Below are 21,967 nucleotides of genomic sequence, written 5' to 3'. Positions count from 1 at the left end.
GGAGGTCGAGGCTGCAATGATCAAGAAATAGAACATGACCAGTGTGGCCAGGCACAGTGGCTCATGCCTGTAATCCTAGCACTTTGGGAAGCTGAAGCAGGAGGGAGGCTTGCATCCAGGAGTTCGAGACAAGCATGGGCAATATAGTGAGACCCCTATCTTGACAAAAAATAGAAAAATTAGCCAGGTCTGGTGGCGGCACATGCTTATAGTCCCAACTACTCAGGAGGCTGAGGTGGGAGGATCACTTGAGCCTGGGAGGTGAGTCTGCAGTCAGCCGGGAGCACACCACTGTACTCTAGCCTGGGCAACAGGGCAAGACCCTGTTTCAAAAAAAAAAAAAAAAGTCATTGTTAACTTCCTCTGACAGCACATAATTTGGGACTATGTGAGGCTGTCTTAGTCTGTTTGAGAAGCTATAACAAAATACCATAAACTGTGTGGCTTATAAACCACAGAAATTTATTTCTTACAATACTGGAGGCTGGTAAGTCCACATCAAGGTGCTGGCAGATTTGGGTCTGGTGAGAGCCTGCTTCCTGCTTCATCCCTGGCACCTTCTTGCTGTGCCCTCCCATGGTGGAAGGGGCAAGCTAGTGATACGGTCGGAGGGCAGGGTGGTCCCTGGCTCAGGCCCCACCCCCAGGCCTGTGCCCACGGTCCTAGATGAGGACAGGCACAGACCCAGGCACTCCTGCCTTGGCGCCCAAATGTTGCATTTCCCAAGACCACCCTGGCCCCACCATGCCCCCGATCCTGTGCCTATAAAAACTCCAAGACCCTAGCAGGCAGACACCCAAGCGCCTGGAGGTGGAGAGGAGCACACTGGCAGAAGACATGAGTGGCTGGACGTCCAGAGGACGTTGAGAGGGGCGCACTGTCAAAAGAGCACGTGACAGACGCCCGCAGCCAGTAAGCCACGGACCAGCAGAACAAGGCAGAGTTTGCCCGGGACTGTCAGAGAAGAGTGGGGCCACCTAGCAAGTCTGACTCCAGGGGAAAACCATCTCCCTTCTGGCTCCCCCATCTGCTGAGAGCTACTTCCACCATTCAATACAACCTTGCGCTCATCCTCCAAGAGCACGTGTGATCTGATTCTTTCGATACACCAAGCCAGGAACCTTGGGATACAGAAAGCCCTCTGTCCTTGTGACAAGGCAGGGTTCTAATTGAGCTAGCACAAGCCGCCTCCGGACGGCAAACTAAAAAAGCACCCTGAAACACACGCCCACTGGGGTCTCAGCTGTAAACATTCACCCCTAGACACTGCGCTGAGGTCAGAGCTCCACAGCCTGCAATCTGCATGCTCCCCGAGGGGCTTGAGCAGCGGGGCACTGAAGAAACTAGTCATAGCCCCCTCGAAGGGCATGTGAGGGGGCAAGGGGACCTTTCCTAGCTCCCTGGGGTCTCTTTTACACAGATACTAATCCCGTTTAAGAGGGCAGAGTGTCATCACCTCTCAAAGGCCCTACCTCTTACTACCACATTGGTGATTAGGTTCCAACATATGAATTCTGCGGGGGAAACTAACATTCAGACCATAGCAGGGATTCTAGTAGCCTCCTACAAAGATGCCACTCCCTAACCTTCACGGCTACCTGAGACGGTCAATTCTGCCCCTAGCAAGTGAGTAACCAGTGGGACGAGCACCCAGGAGAGACAGCAGTGTGGAGGCTGCAGTGAGCGTGGCCTGAATCTTCCTAGGCTAAGTGACATGTCCGCTTCACTCCACTGCAGCCCTTGCATAACCCATGGAAGCACCTACCTTGGCATGGTCCAGTGGCCTGTCTTCTCCTGGATCCTCAAGCCCCTACGAGCAGAGAGTGAGGCTTCCATGTCACAAGGCCCGGGCCCTAGTACGGCACCAGGCCCACAGTGGACACAAAAAGTGGTTGTAGAACGGGGAAAGGTGTATTATTGAAATGAAAACTTTTATCATTGTGATGAAAAAGGCAAGACCATTTCTAAAAGCTTCTTGTGAGCATCAGATTCACTTTTTAAGTAGCAAAGTGGTTAAAGGAAGGACTTTTATTTGCATTTTTTACACTCAGGTTTTGTTTGAAATTTTTCCAGTAGTTAGGTTGCCTTTATCATCAGAAAAGAAAGAAAGGTGTTTGTTTTATTCAAAATGTCTGGGAAGGCCAGGTGCGGTGGCTCACACCTGTAATCCCAGCACTTTAGGAGGACAAGGTGGGTGGATCGCCTAAGGTCAGGAGTTCGAAAGCAGCCTGGGCAACATGGGAAAACTCAGTCTCTACTAAAAATACAAAAATTAGCTGAGCATGGTGGCTGTAACCCCAGCTACTCGGGAGGCTGAGGCAGGAGAATTGCTTGAACCCGAAGGCGAAGGTTGCAGTGAGCCAAGATTGCGCCATTACACTCCAGCCTGGGTGATAGAGTGAAACCCAGTCTCCAAAAAAAGAAAAAAAAAGAAAAAAAAAAATCTAGGCAACACTTTTCCTCACTTCTCTCAAAGCTCATGGCTGAGATCCCTATGACAAAAGACAGTTTAATGACGGAAAACCGTCCCTCATTTAGCAGAAACCCCGTCTCTACTAAAGATACAAAAATTAGCCAGGCGTAGTGGTGGGTGCCTAGAATCTCAGCTCACTGCAACCTCCACCTCCTGAATTCGAGTGATTCTCCTGCCTCAGCCTCCCAAGTAGCTGGGATTACAGGTGTGCGCCACCACGCCCAGCTAATTTTTGTATTTTTAGTAGAGACAGGTTTTACCATGTTGGTCAGGCTGGTCTCAAACTCCTGACGTTGTGATCCACCCGCCTCAGCCTCCCAAAGTGCTGTGATTATAGGCATGAGCCACTGCACCCAGTCATAATTATCCTTTTTTTTTTTTTTTTTTTTTTTTTTTTTGAGACAGAGTCTCGCTCTGTCACCCAGGCTGGAGTGCAGTGGTGAGACCTCTGCCTGCTGGGTTCAAGCGATTCTTGTACCTCAGCCTCCCAAGTAGCTGGGATTACAGGTGTGCGCCACCATGCCTGGCTAATTTTTGTTTGTTTTTGTAGAGAAGGGGTTTTCATCTTGGTACTCAGGCTGGTCTCAAACTCCTGGCCTAAGTGATTGGCCCACCTTGGCCTCCCAAAGTCCTGGTATTATAGATGTGAGCCACTGCACCCGCCCTGTAATGATGATCTTCTTCTTTCTGTTTAATTACTGTCCCTAGCTTCTTAGCATCTGTGGATGTTTTTCCTGGCAGGTATTTACTTACCTTAAATTCTTCCAGAAGGGGTCTTGTTAGCTTTTATGTGACTATTTCTATTTCACTTCTCCATGTAATGAGTGATGCTGTTGGATCTCTCTTTCTTTTATTAATCAGATTTTTTTCTGTCTCATTCTTTTGCTTTAGCTACATTGGGATTATCGTCTACAGAGGTATGTAACAGTAAGAAGGCTGCAATGTACATGCATAATGTTTTTGAAGATTTTCCTAGGCAAAAATAATGTAGAGCACTATCACTTTTTAAAAAACGTATTTTGAAATATATTTTGGCCGGGCATGGTGGCTCATGCCTCTAATCGCAACACTTCGGGAGGCCAAGGCGGGTAGATCACTTGAGGTCAGGAGTTCAAGACTAGCCTGGCCAACATGGCGAAACCCCGTCTCAAGTTAAAAAATACAAAAATTAGCTGGGTATGGTGGTGCACGCCTGTCATTCTACCTGCTCAGGAGGCTGAGGCAGGAGAATTGCTTGAACCCAGGAGGTGGAGGCTGCAGTGAGCCGAGATCACACCACCGCACTCCAGCCTGGGGGACAGACCAAGACTCTGTCTCAAAAAAATGTACTTCTTTAGTGATGGTGGCAGTACCACATTTGACCAAGGCAAGCTCCACCATTGGTGTTTGAGAATGAAAGTAAACCATGTCTTGAATCAGACGACACAAACTTCCAGGGGATGTTAAAAGTCTAAACTTGGATTGGGGCTCCCCAAACTTCTGAAGATAACTATAATGGGGTGAACGGTGCCCCCTAGATGGGTGTATCTGTGAGATTATTAGTTGGTTGCCCAGGGTGGCAGACATTTACTTATTTAGAATGCAAGATGAGCGGTAGCTGTGTGTATGAAGGCTAGACTAATAGCTCAGTTTGGCCGTTGTGGTGAAGCTGCCGTAGACGGTGCGTAAGGAGTGAGTGAGGTGTCTGATCACTCCAGGGGTGGCTACCACAGTTACCTTTGACTGTGATTTTCTGACTTCCTGCCTGTCTGGTTGGCTGCAGGATGAAGGCGAGGACCCCTGGTACCAAAAAGTATGCAAGTGCGATTGCCAAGGAGGAGCCAGTGGTCTGTGGTCTGCTGGCGTCACGTCCTTGGACTGTATACCAGGTGGGTATCCCCTCTCCTGGGGATGGAACAGTCATTAGGAACACCCCGTATCTCTTCCTTTTTCCCACTCACCTGAATTAACCCCTGAATGCTACCCTTATCTTTAGAATGAAAGATGAGTGGTAGCTGTGTGTATTCATGTATTACCATTATTAACAGTAGGTTAATGTAGGTTTTCTCCAGTTGGCCTCTGAGCTTCAAACCTCACACTGGGCCCTGCTTCAACACATCACGTTGGTGTCAGTGTTGAGAAACAGCTCCCTAGATCTCCATGTCTCCAGGCTGGGATGGTAGGATGGGACCTAACTTTCAATGAAATCGACGAATGGGACTGATTAAAAATAAACTAATGGGAGGCCGGGCGCCGTGGCTCACGCCTGTAATCTCAGCACTTTGGGAGACCGAGGCGGGCAGATTGCTTGAGCTCTGGAGTTTGAGATTTGCCTGGGCAACATGGTGAAACCTTGTCTCTACTAAAAATACAAAAATTAGCCAGGTGTGGTGGCTCACACCTGTAGTCCCAGCTATTCAGGAGACTGAGGTGGGAGGATTGCTTGAATCCGAGAGGTGGAGATTGCAGTGAGCAGTGACTGTACCACTGCACTCCAGCCTGGGTGACAGAGAGAGATTATCTCAAAAAAAAAAAAAAAAAGAAAGAAAGAAAGAAAGAAAGAAAAAAAAAAAGAAAAAGAAAAGAAAAGAAATTAGTAGCAGGCAGTCTGAAATTTTGAAAAGAGAACAGACTCTAGAGCCAGGAAGACCAGGGCTGAAATCCTGGCTGTGTCACCTCTGGAATCTGGGACTGTCACTTTGTTCTTTGTCTGTGCAATGGACGTCATGATAGCACCATGCTTGGATGCTGCCTGCACACCAAACAGCCATGGGCTTCCCTCCCAATGCCCAGCCCCCTTGTAATTAATCAGGTGGTGCCATCCAAACAGCTCCAGCCAAAGTGAACAGGCCACTTCCAAAATGGCACTGAGGGGCTGGCACTCAACTCTCTGGCTCTCCCTTTCCTGCCGTGAAGCCCCCTGTTGAGATAGTGGCTTCTCCTTCAACTTGGTCCCTGCGTGATCATATGGAGCAGAATCCCCTGCCTACCTACGACCAGTCGTCTGAGTGAAAAATAAACCTGTGTTTTGTGGAGCTTCTGAAATTTCCAGGCCAATTTGTTCTACAGCTGATGTAGCCTATGTCTAAGACAGGGGCCCACAAACTTTGTAAAGGAGCAGACAGGAAATATTTGGGTATTTGTGGACCAAAGGTCTGTCACAACTACTCCATTCTGCCCTTGTTGTTGGAAAGCAGCCACACACATTATGTAAATGCTCAAGCATGGCTGGGTTCCAATAAAACTTTATTTACAAAACAAGCAGAGGGCCAGATGTGGTCCATGGGTCATAGTTTGTTGACTCCTGCTCCACGGGGTTGTCAACAAGGAATAAGTAAGATGAGGCATGAAAGCAGCCCGTGGGATACCCAGCACACTGTTGAATAAAGGTTGGTTCCTTTTCCACCAGCCTCCTAAGAGCTCACACTCTGAGGAAGGAGTGAGCATATCCAATTTTCAGAGGCTTGGACAGTACCTGCTAATATTTGCAATCCTTAAATCCTTTCTACGCTTAGAGCTTATTTTGTATAAAACTGGCCTCGCCACCTCTCCAGGGTTATAGTGGTGTCGTGCCACTTCATTTACTTTACACAATTGCCTAATAATAGCTCCACAAGAGACAGGTTTGTGTATCTGTGTGTGAGGCTCTTTTCATTATTTCATTAAATTTGCATTAAAAAAGCAAATTGCAATGTGTGTGTGGGAGGGTAGGGTACAATGGCTTCTACATCGTGATTTTTCCATTTTCTGAAGGGGAAGTCATTTCTGAGCCAAGTTTGTTTTCCAAGGAAACAGTGGAGTCCGGATTGTGAGGAAACCAGTGGGGTTTTCCTATGTGACATCCCATCAAGCTCCATGGCCTGAGCTCATGCAGCCATTAAATGTTGGCAAGATGGGCTCAGTCAATACTGACACACCCTTGTTAATAATCAATTTATAAATTAATTCACCCGTCTTTCAACATGTGCCTATGATGTGTCAGGCACTGACAAGGAGACAGAAATGAAGGCATTGTCTCCACCTTAGAGAAATTTACCATTTAGTGGAAACAAATGTTCTTTTCACTAGAGACATGAGACCTCCTGGAATTCCATTTCAAGTAAGTTCTAAGAAGAAATTGAAAAGACATTGTTGATGTGGATTGGCTTCATTGACCCAACCAAGTTTGAAACTTCAAGACAGGCTACATGCAGCCTGGGCAACATGACAAAACCCCATCTATAGATGGGGGGCACGGTGGCTATAGTCCTAGCTCCTCAGGAGGCCGAGGTTGGGGGATCACTTGAGCCCACGAGTTTGAGGCTGCAGTGAGCCATAATCATATCACTCCACTCCAGCCTGGGCAACAGACAGAGACTCTGTCTCAGATTTAAAAAAAAAAAAAAAAAAAAAAAAAAAAAAGCCAGGCACAGTGGCTCACACCTGTAATCCCAGCACTTTGGGAGTCCGAGGTGGGCAGATCACGAGGTCAAGAGAGTGAGACCGTCCTGGCCAATATGGTGAAACACCATCTCTACTAAAAATATTTTTTAAAAAATTAGCTGGGTATGGTGGTGCGTGCCTATAGTTCCAGCTACTTGGGAGGCTGAGGCAGGAGAATCTCTTGAACCCAGGCGGTAGAGGTTGCAGTGAGCTGAGATCATACCACCGCACTCCAGCCTGGCGACAGAGTGAGGCTTCGTCAAAAAAAAAAAAAAAAGAAGAAGAAGAAAGGCCATGTGTTTGAGGGATGTGATGTTGACTCTGGTCCCCAAAGCTGTCTCCCCTACACAGCTGTCATGAGCTTGAAGCTCTAAAATTAGAAATTCTTTTAGCGTAAGTGTTCTCCTCTCCCCACTGTGTTTTGGCTTTGTTTTTAACAATGCAGATATTTTCAGAAAGGAAAAAACTCAGCCTCAGTGTTAGTGGTTAATTAATTCATGTTAATTGGTTCTTCCATGAGAGAGATGATTCCGGGCACTAGGACCAGCCACAGGCTTGCAGAAGGCACTTGCCTGTCAGTCCCTGGGATTCTTGTGGTGTGCCAGGGACGAAGCTTGTTGTATCTGGGCCTTGTACATCAGGGCTTCTCTCATAGCCTGTCTCGCCAAGAAAGAGAACCCTGGAAAGCACAGAAGGACAGCGGGGTCATTCAGAGCTGCCAGGAGGAGCTGGCAGGTGCACTCTGACTAATGCCCGCCACCCCCATGGAGCAGAAGGCCACGTGCATTGTGGCCTCCTAATCTTCACTTTAATGCTATTAAAAATGCTAAAAGCTCTGTCTTTTCCACTGTTGAGCCAAGATTACCCCGGCACTCTGAGAACAGAAAATAGGGTAGGGAAGTTATCAAAAGTATATGAAATCCCCTGGTTTGCTAACGCTTCCTTTTGATTCTAGATTTTCTATTCTATATGATACTTGAGCTTATAATCCATTCTTCCAGAAATATTATTCTGTGTATTTTCTTCTGTACTCCACTATATTGTCACATATATTCAAGTCTAATATATATGCATAACACTATTCACATGTGTCTGGAATCTCGTGTTAAGAACATCCCTGAACTCTGTGTTTCTTTAGGTCTGCATGCTTTATAAGCCTGCGTACAAACCCAGAAAGTAGCCACTTAAGCAAAAAGGCTAGAATATGAAACATACACAGCCTCGGGTTGGTAATATTGCAAATATGCCTTTATCCATCTTATGATGATATCATGGCTCAGAAGAGCCATTTGGGCCACAGATGTAGGCTTTTCCCTCAGGGTGAAATGAAACAGAAACAGGTCTAATAGCTGCAACAACAAAGTGACGTTGGGCAGAAAACTCAGCAAGGTCACATTCTGTGTGTGTCTGCTAAGGATCCCCCTTAGTTCTTTTTTTTTTTTTTTTTTTTTTTGTTGTTGTTGTTGTTGTTGTTGAGATGGAGTCTTGCTCTATCACCCAGGCTGGAATACAGTGCTGTGATCTTGGCTCACTGCAACCTCCGCCTCCAAGGTTCAAGTGACTCTCCTGCCTCAGCCTCCCGGGTAGCTGAGATTACAGGTGTCCACCACCACACCCAGCTAATTTTTGTATTTTTAGAAGAGACGGGGTTTCACCATGTTGTCCAGGCTGGTCTCGAACTCCTGACCTCAGGTGATCCTCCCGCCTCGGCCTCCCAAGTGCTGGGATTACAGGAGTGAGCCACCGCTCCCGGCTTAGGATCCCCTTAATTCTTTCACAACACTATTTATGTTGCCTTCTAACATCTACTCAATTTATGTTGACTAGGCCAGAGGTCACAGTCAACATCTACTTCTTCCCTCTGCTGCCTGTTTCTGTCACTTCCTCTGCTTGTCCCCAGTGGGCCACCTGAAACGGGGCAATGGTGTTTGTTCATTCATCGTCCATCCACCCATCTAGTCAATACCTAGAGAGTGCCCAGCACCTGCAGGCATTCTGCTCTGCTTGCGGGGAGAATGGGGAGGGAGGTAGGCAAAGGGAGATGACAATGAACTTCGAGGAGGAGGAGGGGTATGTGACAGGTGTGGAGGGTGCTGGGGAGGAACCATCTGGGGCCTCTTACCCAGCTCAGGGCAGGCAGAGATCTGAAGGCTGAGGTGTGGAGGACCAGGCGAAGGGGTGGGGATGGGAGGGGACAGCCTCAGGGAAGGCCTGCAGGCCACATGCAGACCTGAAAAGAGCTCAACCAGGCCCCCTGAAGGAGGAGGAAAGGGGAAAAAGGAGTCAGGAAAAATCACAGTAAAGAACTGGAGCGCGCTCTTCTTCAGGGCACACAGAGTGGGGGAAATGGCACATTTTCTGTTTTTCCATGTTAGAAGAAATCCAGCTGTAGTTCCCCTTGTAATGGCCCATGAGGAGTCTTTGGACAGAATTTTTGAAGGTTTTTTTCTCCCCCTTTAGACCCTCGAACCCCCCAGGAGCTTGTGAGGGTGGCCTGGCCACAGCCTCACTGGAAAGTGAACGCCAAGCTCAGTCCGAGGGATCTTTCCGAGTTTTCTGAGGGCACTCAGGGCTCCCAGACCCACCCTGGTCCAGCCCCTCAGGGGAATCAGGTCCCTCCCCGCTGCACTCTCAGGCCCTCGCCACACCCCTGCGACTTCAGCTGGGGAGGTGACCTCCTTCTCTTGGACAATGCACTAATTCCTGGTGGGGCCTAGATCTTCCAGGTCCATAAGCCTGAGGGATGCTGTCGACCGGGTTTCTCTCTCATATCCTTCACACACACACACACACACACACACATACACTTGTTCCTGCCTGGGGCAAGGAGAGCTGAAACCATTTAGTCACATGAAGCTGGCCTCATTCTCTGGAGGGTGTGTTGGGGGAGGCGTGGGGCGGGGGAGAATAAATGGCAACAGAACAGAGTAGGATAGAGGGCCATTGGATTTCCTCCTGATTAAGTCTTTGCCAGAAAAACATGCAAAATTCAAGATCTCAAGGTAGTCTCATGAATTCACCTGCACCAATGTCATGTACCTGCTGCTTTTCGGCCAGACACTGTGCTCTATGAACTCTGCAATCTCCAAATAGTTTCACTTAATCTTACAGTGATTTTATGAAGACAGGTACTACTTACTGTCATGCCCCATTTCACAGATGAGGAGACCGATACCCAGAGAGGTTAAGCACCTGGCCTGTGCTCATGCTGAGAGGGTGGGCCCCTACCCCAGGTGTCACTGGCTGGACGCAGGCCTGCTTGATCATGACTGCCCATTACAACCCTGCAGCTTCGCCCCACGCCCAGGCCAATGATATCAGAATCCCGATGGTGTGGCCAGAACACCAGCATCTCTACAGCTTCTCCAGCAATGCCAAGGTGCAGCCCAGGCTGAGCCCCACCACCTAGAGTCTCTGCTTACCGGATTGCTGGGTTAGGGATCTGAAATCAGCAGTGCCGCGGACCCGGGTTGTCAGGTGCATGGAAGTGCCTCGGACCTCAAGCTCTGGATAGGGAGCAGGACTGGAGGTTGAGTGATGAAGGGCTCGGTTTGGAACATACGGAGTGTGAAACTTCTTTGGTTTACCACAGGGGACATATATTTCTGGAAAAAATTCAGAGGGCAGTGGAATGAAGCTTGGGGCCAGGGAGTCAGGCATCAGCCCCCAGACACCAGCTGAAGCCAAGGTGACAGTGAGATCATCACCTTCCCTGGGGAGTAAGTACAGCATCCATGTCTGGACACACAGGTCTTTGGATCACAGAGTGAACCACACATTCTCTCTGCCTGGACAGGCCCTCCCAAGCCACTAAGGCCATTGGCTCTGACCAGGTACCTCTGCAGGCCTACAGCCCACTCTGAAACCTTAAAAAGGCTATTTGGGAAGAAATGACAAAAGAGATGTGAAGGGAAAACACACAAAGAAGAGCAAAGTGCCAAGAATAAGGTGACTGGGAGAGGTGGCGCTGTGTTTTCCCCTTCCCCTCTGCCTCCTCCCTCAGAGCTGGTGACCCTGAACAAAAAAAAAAAAAAAAAAAAAAGGAGGTTCAGTCATCAAATGCTCAAAGTGGAGGGGCTTCAGAGACAACCAAAGTTAGAATTTTGCCTATGAAAAAACTCTGCCACCTGGCCTTGTGCCCCGCTCCTGATCGCTTGGGCTTGTCCTCCTGGCTGGAGGGGCGGCGAGGCGGTGGAGGAGCCCTCGAGTCCACAGGCACTCAGTCCTCGGGATCTGCCAGCCCACAAAACACCTTCCCTGGCAGGCCAAGGCTTTCAAAGTGCACTACCAAAAGTGTTAAAAATTCAGTTGCTCTGGGGTGGAGTCCTGGAAACTGCATTTTTAATAAGCTCCTCTGATGATTCCCTGGCCACGCAAGGCAGGATTGAATGGCCCACAAAGCACTCCTCTTTGCTCTCCCGGAAATTGACATGATCGAAACAGACTCCCAAAGTCTTGAGTACTTGATAAACTACAAATTCTGTGTCCTCACCCTCAGTCCCACAGAGCTGCAGATGCTAGTGGGATCAGGCCTCTTCCTTTGGTGCATTTGGGTAGAAAGGAAGTTAAGCCTCCCTGGCCAGAGGTCTCAAGCTGGCCTGTTTTTAGCCTCTGGGGACAGGGCATAGCTGTCTCTGCAAGCATGTTTCATTCAAGTTTACTGACTTTTGAAAAATTCTCCAGAGAGACTTCAGCCCTCATTTTACAGGTAATGATGCCTCAGTAAATATGTTCGGCCCTTCAACCTGAACTCAAATTTACAGATGAAGAAAATACTATGATTTGCCTTATTTCTAGTTTATCATTCATCATCAGAAATCTAGGAGAAGAAAAAAAAGAAAGCTAGGAGAAGGAGGTGGGAGGATCGCTTGAGCCCAGGAGTTAGAGTGGCAGAGAGCTATGACCGTGCCACTGCACTCCGGCCCGTGTAACAGGGAGATGCTGTCTCTAACAAAAAAGGAAAATACATTTGCCATTTGTTTTCTGTAAAAATTCAGTTAGGAACTGGGTTTGGTTATAAGTACAAGACCCCCTAAATACTGGCTTATTGATTTAGGAGTTTTGTTTTAACTTACATGGTAAAAAATATTAGGGGTAGGGAGTTACAAGGTTATCAAGGCTAAGGTCTCTACAGTTCTTTTTTTTGTTTTTTTTTTTTAGATAGGGACTGCCACCCAGGCTGGAATGCAGTGGCATGATCAGGCATGATCATGGCTCACTGCAGCCACAGACTCCTGGGCTCAAGCAATCCTCCCTCCTGCCTCAGTCTCCCCAGTAGCTGGGACTACAGGTGTGTGTCACGAGATGGGATCTCCCTATGTTGCCTCAGGCTGCTCTTGAACTCCTGGCTCAAGCGATCCTCCCAAAGCACTGGGATTATAGACATGAGCCACCATGCTCGGCCTCTGCAGTTCTCTTAGCCTTACCCCCATGGTGCAAGATGGCTACTGTCACACCAGCCATCAGATGTAGTCTAGGTGACAGGAAGAAAGAAGGGGCAAGCAAAACCTGAACAGAAATCCCAGCAGGCAGACTTTGTATCTCACTGGTCAGAAGTGATGTCACGTGGGCACTTCTAAATGCAAAGGAAGCTGGGAAAGGCTCTTTATTCAGCTGGCTACATTGCTGCTCCCAATGAAAGGGGAGCTCTTTAGTCAAAAGGAAGGGGAGGCCAGGTGCAGTGGCTCACACCTGTAATCCCCAGTGCCTTGGGAGGCGGAGGCGGGCAGATCCCTTGAATCCAGGAGTTCGAAACTAGCCTGGGCAACATGGCAAAACCCCATCTCTACAAAAAATACAAAAATTAGCCTGGTGTGGTGCATGCACCTGTGGTCCCAGCTACTTGGGAGGCTGAGGTGGGAGGGTCACTTGAACCCAGGAGGCAGAGGTTGCAATGGGATGATATCGCAATACTGCACTCCAGCCTAGGTGACAGGGTGAGACCCTGTCTCAAAAAAATAAAAATAAAAAATAAAAGAGAAGAAGAAGAAGAAGAAGGGGAGAATGAATGGGTTGAAAACTGGCAGCCTCTGACCAGGTAACTGGACACTGTGTTTAATGTGAGGGGACATACAGACGAGAGAAAGGGAGAGAGAATTAACACAGAAGAAGCACCTTTGGCTACTACCCCTGGGAAAAAGCAGTTCCTTTCAGCTGTTTCTCATTCAACAGTTCCCCGAGCACATTTCACCCATTTTTTTTTTCATTAGACTGGTGAGAAAACTGCAATTTACAAGTAGGAAGTTACTCTCAATATCTCAATATGTAATCGCCCGTCTTGCCTCTCCTCTCACTGTGGTTTTGTCCCTATAATTGGCATCATCTGCTGCCCAAAGACAATGAGGGGACGGCTAAATCTGTGTTAATGAAGGAAAGAAAGATGTATAGCATTTAAATATGGTGTTTCGCTGTGCACAGATCTCTAAGTTGGCGGAGGAGGTGAGGCATTTCTCAAAATTCCACACACCCCTTGTGAGGTTGCCATAGAGCCCCTTCCCTCTGCTTTTACAAAGGCTGTGAGTCTCTATGGCAATTCCTTTACTTCATCCTTCATTCCTTTCTCGCCTGAGTAGTGAACCGTTTAAGACCCAGCCCTACTCATTGTGAACCAGAGAGACAGGTAAAGCCTTTTCCAGCTCCGAAATGCAAAGCAGATGGGTTAGTTTTGTTATTTCAGTCACCTGGTGCTTGTTGAGTATTGAGATATGTGTTTGAATATGCATTCTTTTTCCTTTCCCAGAATGCCCATATCACAAGCCCCTGGGTTTCGAGTCGGGGGAGGTCACACCGGACCAGATCACCTGCTCTAACCCAGAGCAGTATGTGGGCTGGTATTCCTCGTGGACTGCAAACAAGGCCCGGCTTAACAGTCAAGGCTTTGGGTAAGCAGGGCCCAGGGTATTTTTTTCATGTGCTTTAAAAAAACCTGCACCTCTCTACCATCCTGGCCAACATGGTGAAACCCTGTCTCTACTACAAATACAAAAAATTGGCCGGTGTGGTGGCATGTGCCTGTAATCCCAGCTACTCAGGAGGCTGAGGCAGGAGAATTGCTTGAACCTGGGAAGTGGAAGTTGCAGTGAGCCGCACTGCACTCCAGCCTGGGCAACACAGGGAGACCCTGTCTCAAAAAAAAAAAAGGCCTCTTTAATGACAGAATGTACTTATGAGTGCTGCGGGGGAGATGAAGGAAGAAAGACCTCATTCATGCAGCCAGCAAAGGCTTTCTAAGGAAAACATATTTGATCTACAACTTGAAGTTGGCCAGGTGAGGGAGGGGAAGAGGTGTGGGGTAGGTACAGCAGGTGCAAAAGCCCTGAGTTGGGACGATACCTCCAGGGTGTGGATGGGGAACATAAAGAGGGCAGCAAGGCTGGAGCACAGCTGAGGCAAGGTGGAGAGGCAGGCAGAGGTCAGATGCTGCAGGACCTTAGAAGCCACGTTAGTGACTGTGGTCCTTACTGCGGAGATAATGGAAGGACCCTGAGTGCAAATTAGTTAGCATACAGGTTTATGCTGCTGTAACAAAGAGCACCAAAATACAGTGACTTAATGTAGAAGTGTGTTTCTTGCTCACTTAAAAGTTTCATTCATCAGCTGGGTGTGATGGCTCACGCCTGTAATCCCAGCACTTTGGGAGGCCGAGGCAGGTGGATTACCTGAGGTCAGGAATTCAAGACTGGCCTGGCCAACATGGTGAAACACCATCTCTACTAAAAATACAAAACTCAGCCAGGTGTGGTGGCAGGTGACTATAATACCAGCTATTTGGGAGGCTGAGGCAGGAGAATCACTTGAACCTGGGAGGTGGAGATTGCAGTGAGCCGAGATCACAGGCCACTGCATGCCAGCCTGGGCGACAGAGCAAGACTCTCTGTCTCAGAAAGAAAAAAAAAAATGTTTCATTCAGCAGCCTAGGGTTGTTATGGCAGCTTGATGGCATGAGGGGCCCAGGCTCTACTTTGTTATTCTGTCATCCTTGACATGAAACATCTATCTTGGGGTCCAAAATAGTGGCTCTGTCTTCTACCATCACATCCACATTCTAGTTAGTGGGGAGAAACAAAAGAGCAGCAGAGTGCACATGATTTGCCTTTAAGAACACAAACATATTCTATTGGCCACTTCTGGCCACAGCCCATTGACCAGAGTTTGGTTAGTTGCAAGGGAGACTGGGAAATGTCATCTTAGCCAGGTGGCCATTTGCCCAGATGAAACCCAGGGGTTCTATTACCAAATGAAGATGGGAAGGAAATATCGGGTGATAATTAGCAGACTGCCAGAAAAAGATTTTAAGTCAAAGAGTATCACAAGCACATTTGTGTTTGAAGAAAAGTTCTCTGGTTTCTGTGGGGCCTGAGTGATCCAGGGAGACTAGTTAAGTGAGGTGTGGCAAGAAAGGAGGGGGACATGGGCTAGAATGGTGGTGGTAGAGACCCACAGAAATAGAGGAAGTTGAGACTTGGAGATGGGGCCGATAGATGGATTGGGCGCTGGAGGTATGGAGAGGAGGGGGCCCAAGACGGTTCTCAGGTGGCTGGCATGGATGCACGGGAGGATGGATACTCAGAGATGTGGGGTCTGAAGTGGGGTGGGGCGGGGGCACTTAGGGGCTCACATTGGGACATGTTTCATCTGAGATGCTGAGAGGCATACGGAAGTCCTCTAGCTGGCAACGGAACTCTCTGGATTTGGAATTTAGAAAAGGTCTGGGATGGAAGTAAAAAGTCAGGAGCCACCCAAGAAGTAAATCTGGAAAAAGAAGAGAAGGCAGCCCAGGGCTAAGTCATATGAAGCTAATTAAAATACACACTGAAAGGAAAAAAGGAGGCGGCTGGGGGAACTACGATAGGTTTCCACAATTTATGAGGAATGTAGCTAAAAAAACAAATTAGTTGGCTGGGCGTGGTGGCTCACGCCTTTAATTCTAGCACTTTGGGAGGCTGAGGCAGGGCGGATCACCTGAGGTTGGGAGTTCGAGGCCAACCTGGGCAACATGGTAAAACCCTGTCTCTACCAAAACCACAAAATTAGCCGGGCGTGGTGGTGTACGCCTGTGATTCCAGCTACTTGGAAGGCTAAGGCAGGAGAATCACTTGAACCTGGAGGCGGAGGTTGCAGTGAGGCAAGATCGCGCCATTGCACTCCAGCCTGGGCAACAAGAGCGAAACTCCGTCTCAAAAAAAAAAAAAAAAAAAAAAGATTAGTTGCTTCAACGGTTATATGGCTTGAGGCTTGTCAAAGCCCTTCCAGATCCACATGGGTCAGTGCTCTGCAGGAGGCAGACACTTCCTGAATGCCAGGGATGTCACCATCCGAGGGAAACACAAATAGGTGTGAAGAGAGTGAAATGCACAGCAACAATCACCTGGGGAGACTAATGCAGAGGGCAGGGGCTGGGGGTGTAACAGCCATGCACCTGCATGCTTTGTGGACAGACATGTTCGACTGTGCCCAAAGGCAATTTCAGCTACTCCAAGGCATTTCTTTGACAAATTAGTCGAATCTGGCAATTTCTTCTCAGGAAGTGGAGGTGCAGGGAGAGGGAGAATGAGATGCAAGTTAAGTGTAACAGAGGCTGGACACTCCTAGAAGACAAGACTCAGACTGCAGCCCAGACTGCCCGAGCTTGACTGGGGGCTCTTCGGGTGCTGACATCCCTTTGAAAGCCAGCACCTGTGGGCTTTTTGCAGACATGCACAGGGGAAGGCTCCTGATGACTCGGTATGTTCTCGGCAGGTGCGCCTGGCTCTCCAAGTTCCAGGACAGCAGCCAGTGGTTACAGATAGATCTGAAGGAGATCAAGGTGATTTCAGGGATCCTCACCCAGGGTCGCTGTGACATCGATGAGTGGATGACCAAGTACAGCGTGCAGTACAGGACCGATGAGCACCTGAACTGGATTTACTATAAGGACCAGACTGGAAACAACCGGGTAAGTTGGGCTTATCCCAAACCACCTTCAGCTCACAGCCTCTGAGGCTTCTCCTCCTGTCCCTGCGCTCCTGTAGCTGTCCTCTGTCAGAGCACTGACTCTGCAGCACGGTGGGTCATCTGCGCTTTCCCCCACAATGTGTTGTGCCCTCTTTTCTTGTCTTGCCTTGGTGTCCAGCAGTTTGCAAATGAGTGCCACTCTTAGGTGCAAAAAAAATTGTGTCTGAGTTTCCATATCAGTAGACAGTTGCCTGAATTCTTAAGACTGACCATTTAGGCTATTTCAACTCACTGGATCATTGAACGCACGTTGCTTCACAGGTGTGGTCTGATGTTACTGATGTGGGTAGGCAATCGTCCATTTATATAGATGTGGCCTCTCCTATTGTTTGAAACTGACAGAGGGGAGCCTTTTGAGAACCTAGCAAGTAGCCATTGGCTAAATGGTTAAAACACTTCACCAGCACACACACAGAGGAACTTGAACCTTTGGGCAACTCCATATCCTATTAATCTTTGTGGATTGAGACCAAAGTCGTCTTCACCATAGACTAAACACAGTAGGCTTCTGACTATATATATATAGATTTGCTATGAATAAAAATGAATTAAAAACTCACTAGCTCTTTGGAAATGTTAAACATCCTTTTGTCTACGAGTAGGAGATCCCCAGGCTAATTTCGACATTTAATCAGGTTAAGCATACATGTACAGCTGAGATTCAGAAGGCTTTGTAAGTCTCTAATGACAGTTTGTACAGCAAGACATTCATGGGTTGTTTCAAGGAGTTTGAACACAATAGGAAAAACCATCTTGATACTTGGATGTTTCATTTCATTTTTATTCTTACTAGCTGGCTTCTCCAAAAGACAGAATTTTTTCAAGCCCTGTGCTTCTGAAGGTCTTGAAGGTTCTTTGCAAAGAAGCACTTCACTCCTGCACTCGTGCAATCTGGTGGGGCCTGTTCCACCTTCCTATCTCTTCACCTGGCTCCTGACTTGAATAGGCTCAAGCACAAATTGCAATAGAGAGGGTGGTGTGGAACGGTGCGGTGCCACTGTGAAGAAAGGCAAGAACATAGCAGACAAGGCTCTTCCCTTTTTGTGGATGGATGGGGCCAAATGCAACAGCCAGATATTTTCAGGAGATGATCCCAGAAGGAAATGAAATGTTCTAGTGGCATCAGGCAGAGCACCCTGACTTTGGTAAGAGGGCAAAGAATGATTTCTTTGGAAACAGCGTCCAACATCCACAGCATGTTGTTATGCTACATCTTTCAAAACACTAAGCAAACTCCCTTTCTCTCTACTCTGGCACCACCCTCCCCTTTCCAGAATCTTCCTTTGAGTTTTTATATCTTTTTTTTCTTTTTGAGATGGAGTCTCACTCTGTCGCCTAGGCTGGAGTGCAGTGGCGCTCTCAGCTCACTGCAACCTCCGCCTCCCAGGTTCAAGCAATTCTCCTGCCTCAGCCTCCAGCGTAGCTGGGATTACAGGTACCTGCCACCATGCCTGGCTGATTTTTTTTTTTTTTTGTATTTTTAGTAGAGATGGGGTTATTGATGTAGGTAGAGAATTGTCCATTTATACGTGGTGTGTTGGCCAGGCTGGTCTTGAACTCCTGATCTCAAGTGATCCACGCGCCTCTGCCTCCCAAAGTGCTGGGATTACAGGCATGAACCATACACCCAGCCAAGATTTTATGTCTTTTCTAAAAAACATTTTCCAAGTTGAAAAGGTTCATCACTTGTATCAAAGTAGGAACACACATTTAAGCTTTGGCTTACAAATCCCAAGCCAAGCATGGGTTTTCACTTGAGCCCTAATTTGGATACCTTTAGAACATGTAAGTGTGATGTGGACCTTTTCAAAATGTCAAAATGCAAAGGACAAAAACTCAAAAGCGATGAGTCAAGAGGCATTTTCTAACAGCACCCTCCAATAGAAGTTTCTGTGATGATGGAAATGTTCACATCTGTACTGTCCAATATGGTGGCCACTGGTCACGTGTAGCTATTGGCCACTTGAAATAATATGACTAAGGTACTGATTTTTTTTTTTTTTTTTCGAGATGGAGTCCTGCTCTTATTGCCCAGGCTGGAGTGCAGTGGTGCAATCTTGGCTCACTGCAACCTCCACCTCCCAGGTTCAAGTGAGTCTCCTGCCTCAGCCTCCTGAGTAGCTGGGATTACAGGCATGTGCCACCATGCCCAGCTAATTTTGTATTTTTAGTAGAGATGGGGTTTCTCCATTTTGGTCAGGCTGTCTTGAACTTCTGACCTCAGATGATCCACCTGCCTCAGCCTCCCAGAGTTCTGGGATTATAGGTGTGAGCCACCACACCTGGCCAGAACTGAATTTTTATCTAATTTTAATGAATTTAAATGTAGACAGACATATTGGCTAGTGGCCACCCTATGGGATGGTGCAGTTCCAGATGTCCTGAGCATGGAGGTGTGATGACAATCACTCAAGGTCGGATTTTAGGGAACACCTGCAAACTCTGTGTGCTTTAACCACTTTCTAATCCTTCCACAGTTAAAAGCTGGGGCTAGCTCCAGAAGGGAATCCTTCTTCCTTTTCCCTCTTCTGATGTGATGGTGACAGGATTTCCTCCATCTCTCTAGGTCTTCTATGGCAACTCGGACCGCACCTCCACAGTTCAGAACCTGCTGCGGCCCCCCATCATCTCCCGCTTCATCCGTCTCATCCCACTGGGCTGGCATGTCCGCATTGCCATCCGGATGGAGCTGCTGGAGTGTGTCAGCAAGTGTGCCTGATGTTCACTTAGGCTCGGCGCCTTCCTGGGGGTGATAGGCACACAGCGGGCCCATAGGAGACCCCTGACACACCACCAGGGTGGACAGAGCTGTATTTCACAAAGGAATTTTAACTGCAGTACGGGGTAGATAATGTTGCTTTTTTTTTAAGATATAGTTTTCTGATTTCAATGAAATAAAAATGAACTTGTTCCCCACTCAGGGCCAGAGAAAGTCAGAACAAAGAAAACGTCCCCGAAACCAATTTTCTTACAGAAGCCTAAGTAGCAGGGGTAATTTGCTGCTCATTTCTTTGTCTCAGTGACACTATGAAAGGTGCAGTCTCAGGAGAATAAAAGCAGCCCCGATAATTTAAAAAGTCCTTTGCTTTACCACATTCAAGACTAAAACAGTTTCCTAAAGCCTGGCTTCAGATGCGGAAGGGAGCAGGTCTTCCTAGTTAAGGTTCTACTAAATCATCACCAAAGAGGACTTCACAGCCCTGGGGAGGCAGCTGAGGGTCTCCAGGGTGACTGGGTGGCAGGGATAAGTGTGGTGGGTGAGGGTCCCAGTGCCCTGAGAGGCTGTACATTACAAATGACCAAAAGCTCAAGGTAGGGGAGGTCCCTCTGCTCGCAGTTCTTACCTTCAAGGTGGTCTGGGCTTCCACCCCCGACCAACCCAGGGATCAGGGAGGGTCCAGAGCTCCCTATACACACAGCTCCATTCTGCAATCCATTCCTGCAAATTCCCCGTGTCTGTGGTCCCCATTTAGGTGATCACAAAGCACAGCCTGCACATCTAAGTATATGTAGGGACCCCAAATGACCATTAACACAGCACAATTGCCCTTTACCTAGGGCTACCATTTCCCAGCAAACTAAACATATTTTGAGAACGGCCGGCCCAGGAGCTACCACTGGGTACTCAGAGGCCCATTAGATCGCTACAGGCTTAGGAGGAAGTGGGAAGGACTCACATCATAAAAAGGACCACGTGGCTTTTTCCCTGAAAGCTGCTCACCCTCTACCTTCTGCCTTGCAACAGGCAAACTGCGCCCGCTCCTGAAAAGCTCTCTGGGAAGCAGTGGACCTCACCTTCGCTTCCTGGAGGCGGCGCCTTAGATTGAGAGGCCTCATTGGCCACTTAGAGCCCAGCCTGAGTTTCCAGGTCCCTCCCTGGGAGAGGTTGCTAAACACCGGGGAAGGGCAGGAGAGGTACACGGAGAGGAGGTGGTGGAATGAGAGAATGAGGCTGCTCCAAAGACTTGTCCTGGCCCTAGACACAGGGTAGCTTTTGCCAGCAGCTCATTTCCGAGTTACTTTTCGTTTTCAAATGCCAAGGCAAGTGACTACACTCGCGCTAACACAGTCCTGGACAATACATTCACCTTCCCTGTGAACAGGTAGCCTTCTAAAAGCCCCAGATATCCTCCTTGATGTTTTAGGGGCTCAATTATTTCATATGCAATCCAGCATCATTCTAGTCCCCATGCTGTATGCTTGAACGTCGGAAAACGCTTTTCCTTGCCCAATCTTCTCTCAAATATAAATATATCACACAGGGTGTCGGGGGAAAATCTTATCCCTGGCCTTAGGACACAGGAAAAAATCTATTTTGGACAGAAATGCCTGAACAGAGACGCTTATTTGGAAAGGTAAATTAACTTTGGCCACGACATGGACTGTCAGACAACATGGCAGTATCCTAAGAGTTAAGGACTTCCATAACCGGCACATCAAACATAGGAGTCAAGAGAGTGCAGTTCAGGGGAAAAGGAAAGGAGGAAACTGAGGCAGGGAAAAATGTTCTCCAAATAATGGTTCATGTTGGAAACTTTTGTAATGGCTTTATTGAAATTTAAGTTCACATACAATTTGTATCCATTTAAAGTGTACAATTTGAAGACTTTTGGTATATTCAGAGTTGTGCAACCATTATCACTAGATCAATTAGAAAATTTATCACCCCAAAGAGAAATCCTGCACCCATCAGCCATCACTCCCCAACCCATCGGCCACCCCAAGCCCTCTGTAACCACAAATCTGCTGTCTCTATAGATTGGCCCATTCTGGACGTTTTCCATAAATGAAATCATATAGTATGTGGGATTTCGTGACTGGCTTCTTTCACTTAGCACAGTGTCTTAAAGTTCATCCACGTTGTAACATGTGTATCATTATGTCACTCCTTATTGCTGAACATCATTTAGTATTATATGAAGACCACATTGTTATTTATCCATTCATCCATTGATGGATATTTGGGTTTCCACTCTTTAGCTATTATGAACAATGCTGCTATGAACATTTGTGTCTAAGTTTTTGTGTTGATGTGTGTTTTCATTTATCTTGGGTATACACCTAGGAGTAAAATTGCTGGAACACACGGTCACTCTTGTT

General features: G+C 47.7%; 1 protein-coding gene across 1 annotated transcript in view; it reads left to right on the top strand.

The window, feature by feature from the left end:
- RS1 (retinoschisin 1) overlaps positions 1–21,395 on the top strand; it is a 29,484-nt gene extending 8,089 nt beyond the window's left edge. Inside the window, exons 3-7 of the mRNA XM_074392130.1 lie at positions 3,365–3,390; positions 4,236–4,341; positions 13,614–13,755; positions 16,613–16,808; positions 19,434–21,395. Of these exons, the coding sequence (XP_074248231.1) occupies positions 3,365–3,390; positions 4,236–4,341; positions 13,614–13,755; positions 16,613–16,808; positions 19,434–19,586 (623 nt within the window). The 3' untranslated portion in view covers positions 19,587–21,395. The remainder of the gene's footprint in view (positions 1–3,364; positions 3,391–4,235; positions 4,342–13,613; positions 13,756–16,612; positions 16,809–19,433) is intronic.
- Positions 21,396–21,967: the final 572 nt, after the last annotated feature.

This window comes from Saimiri boliviensis, chromosome X (assembly GCF_048565385.1).
Source record: "Saimiri boliviensis isolate mSaiBol1 chromosome X, mSaiBol1.pri, whole genome shotgun sequence".
NCBI lineage: Eukaryota > Metazoa > Chordata > Mammalia > Primates > Cebidae > Saimiri > Saimiri boliviensis.
This window is presented reverse-complemented; position numbering and strand designations above follow the sequence as displayed.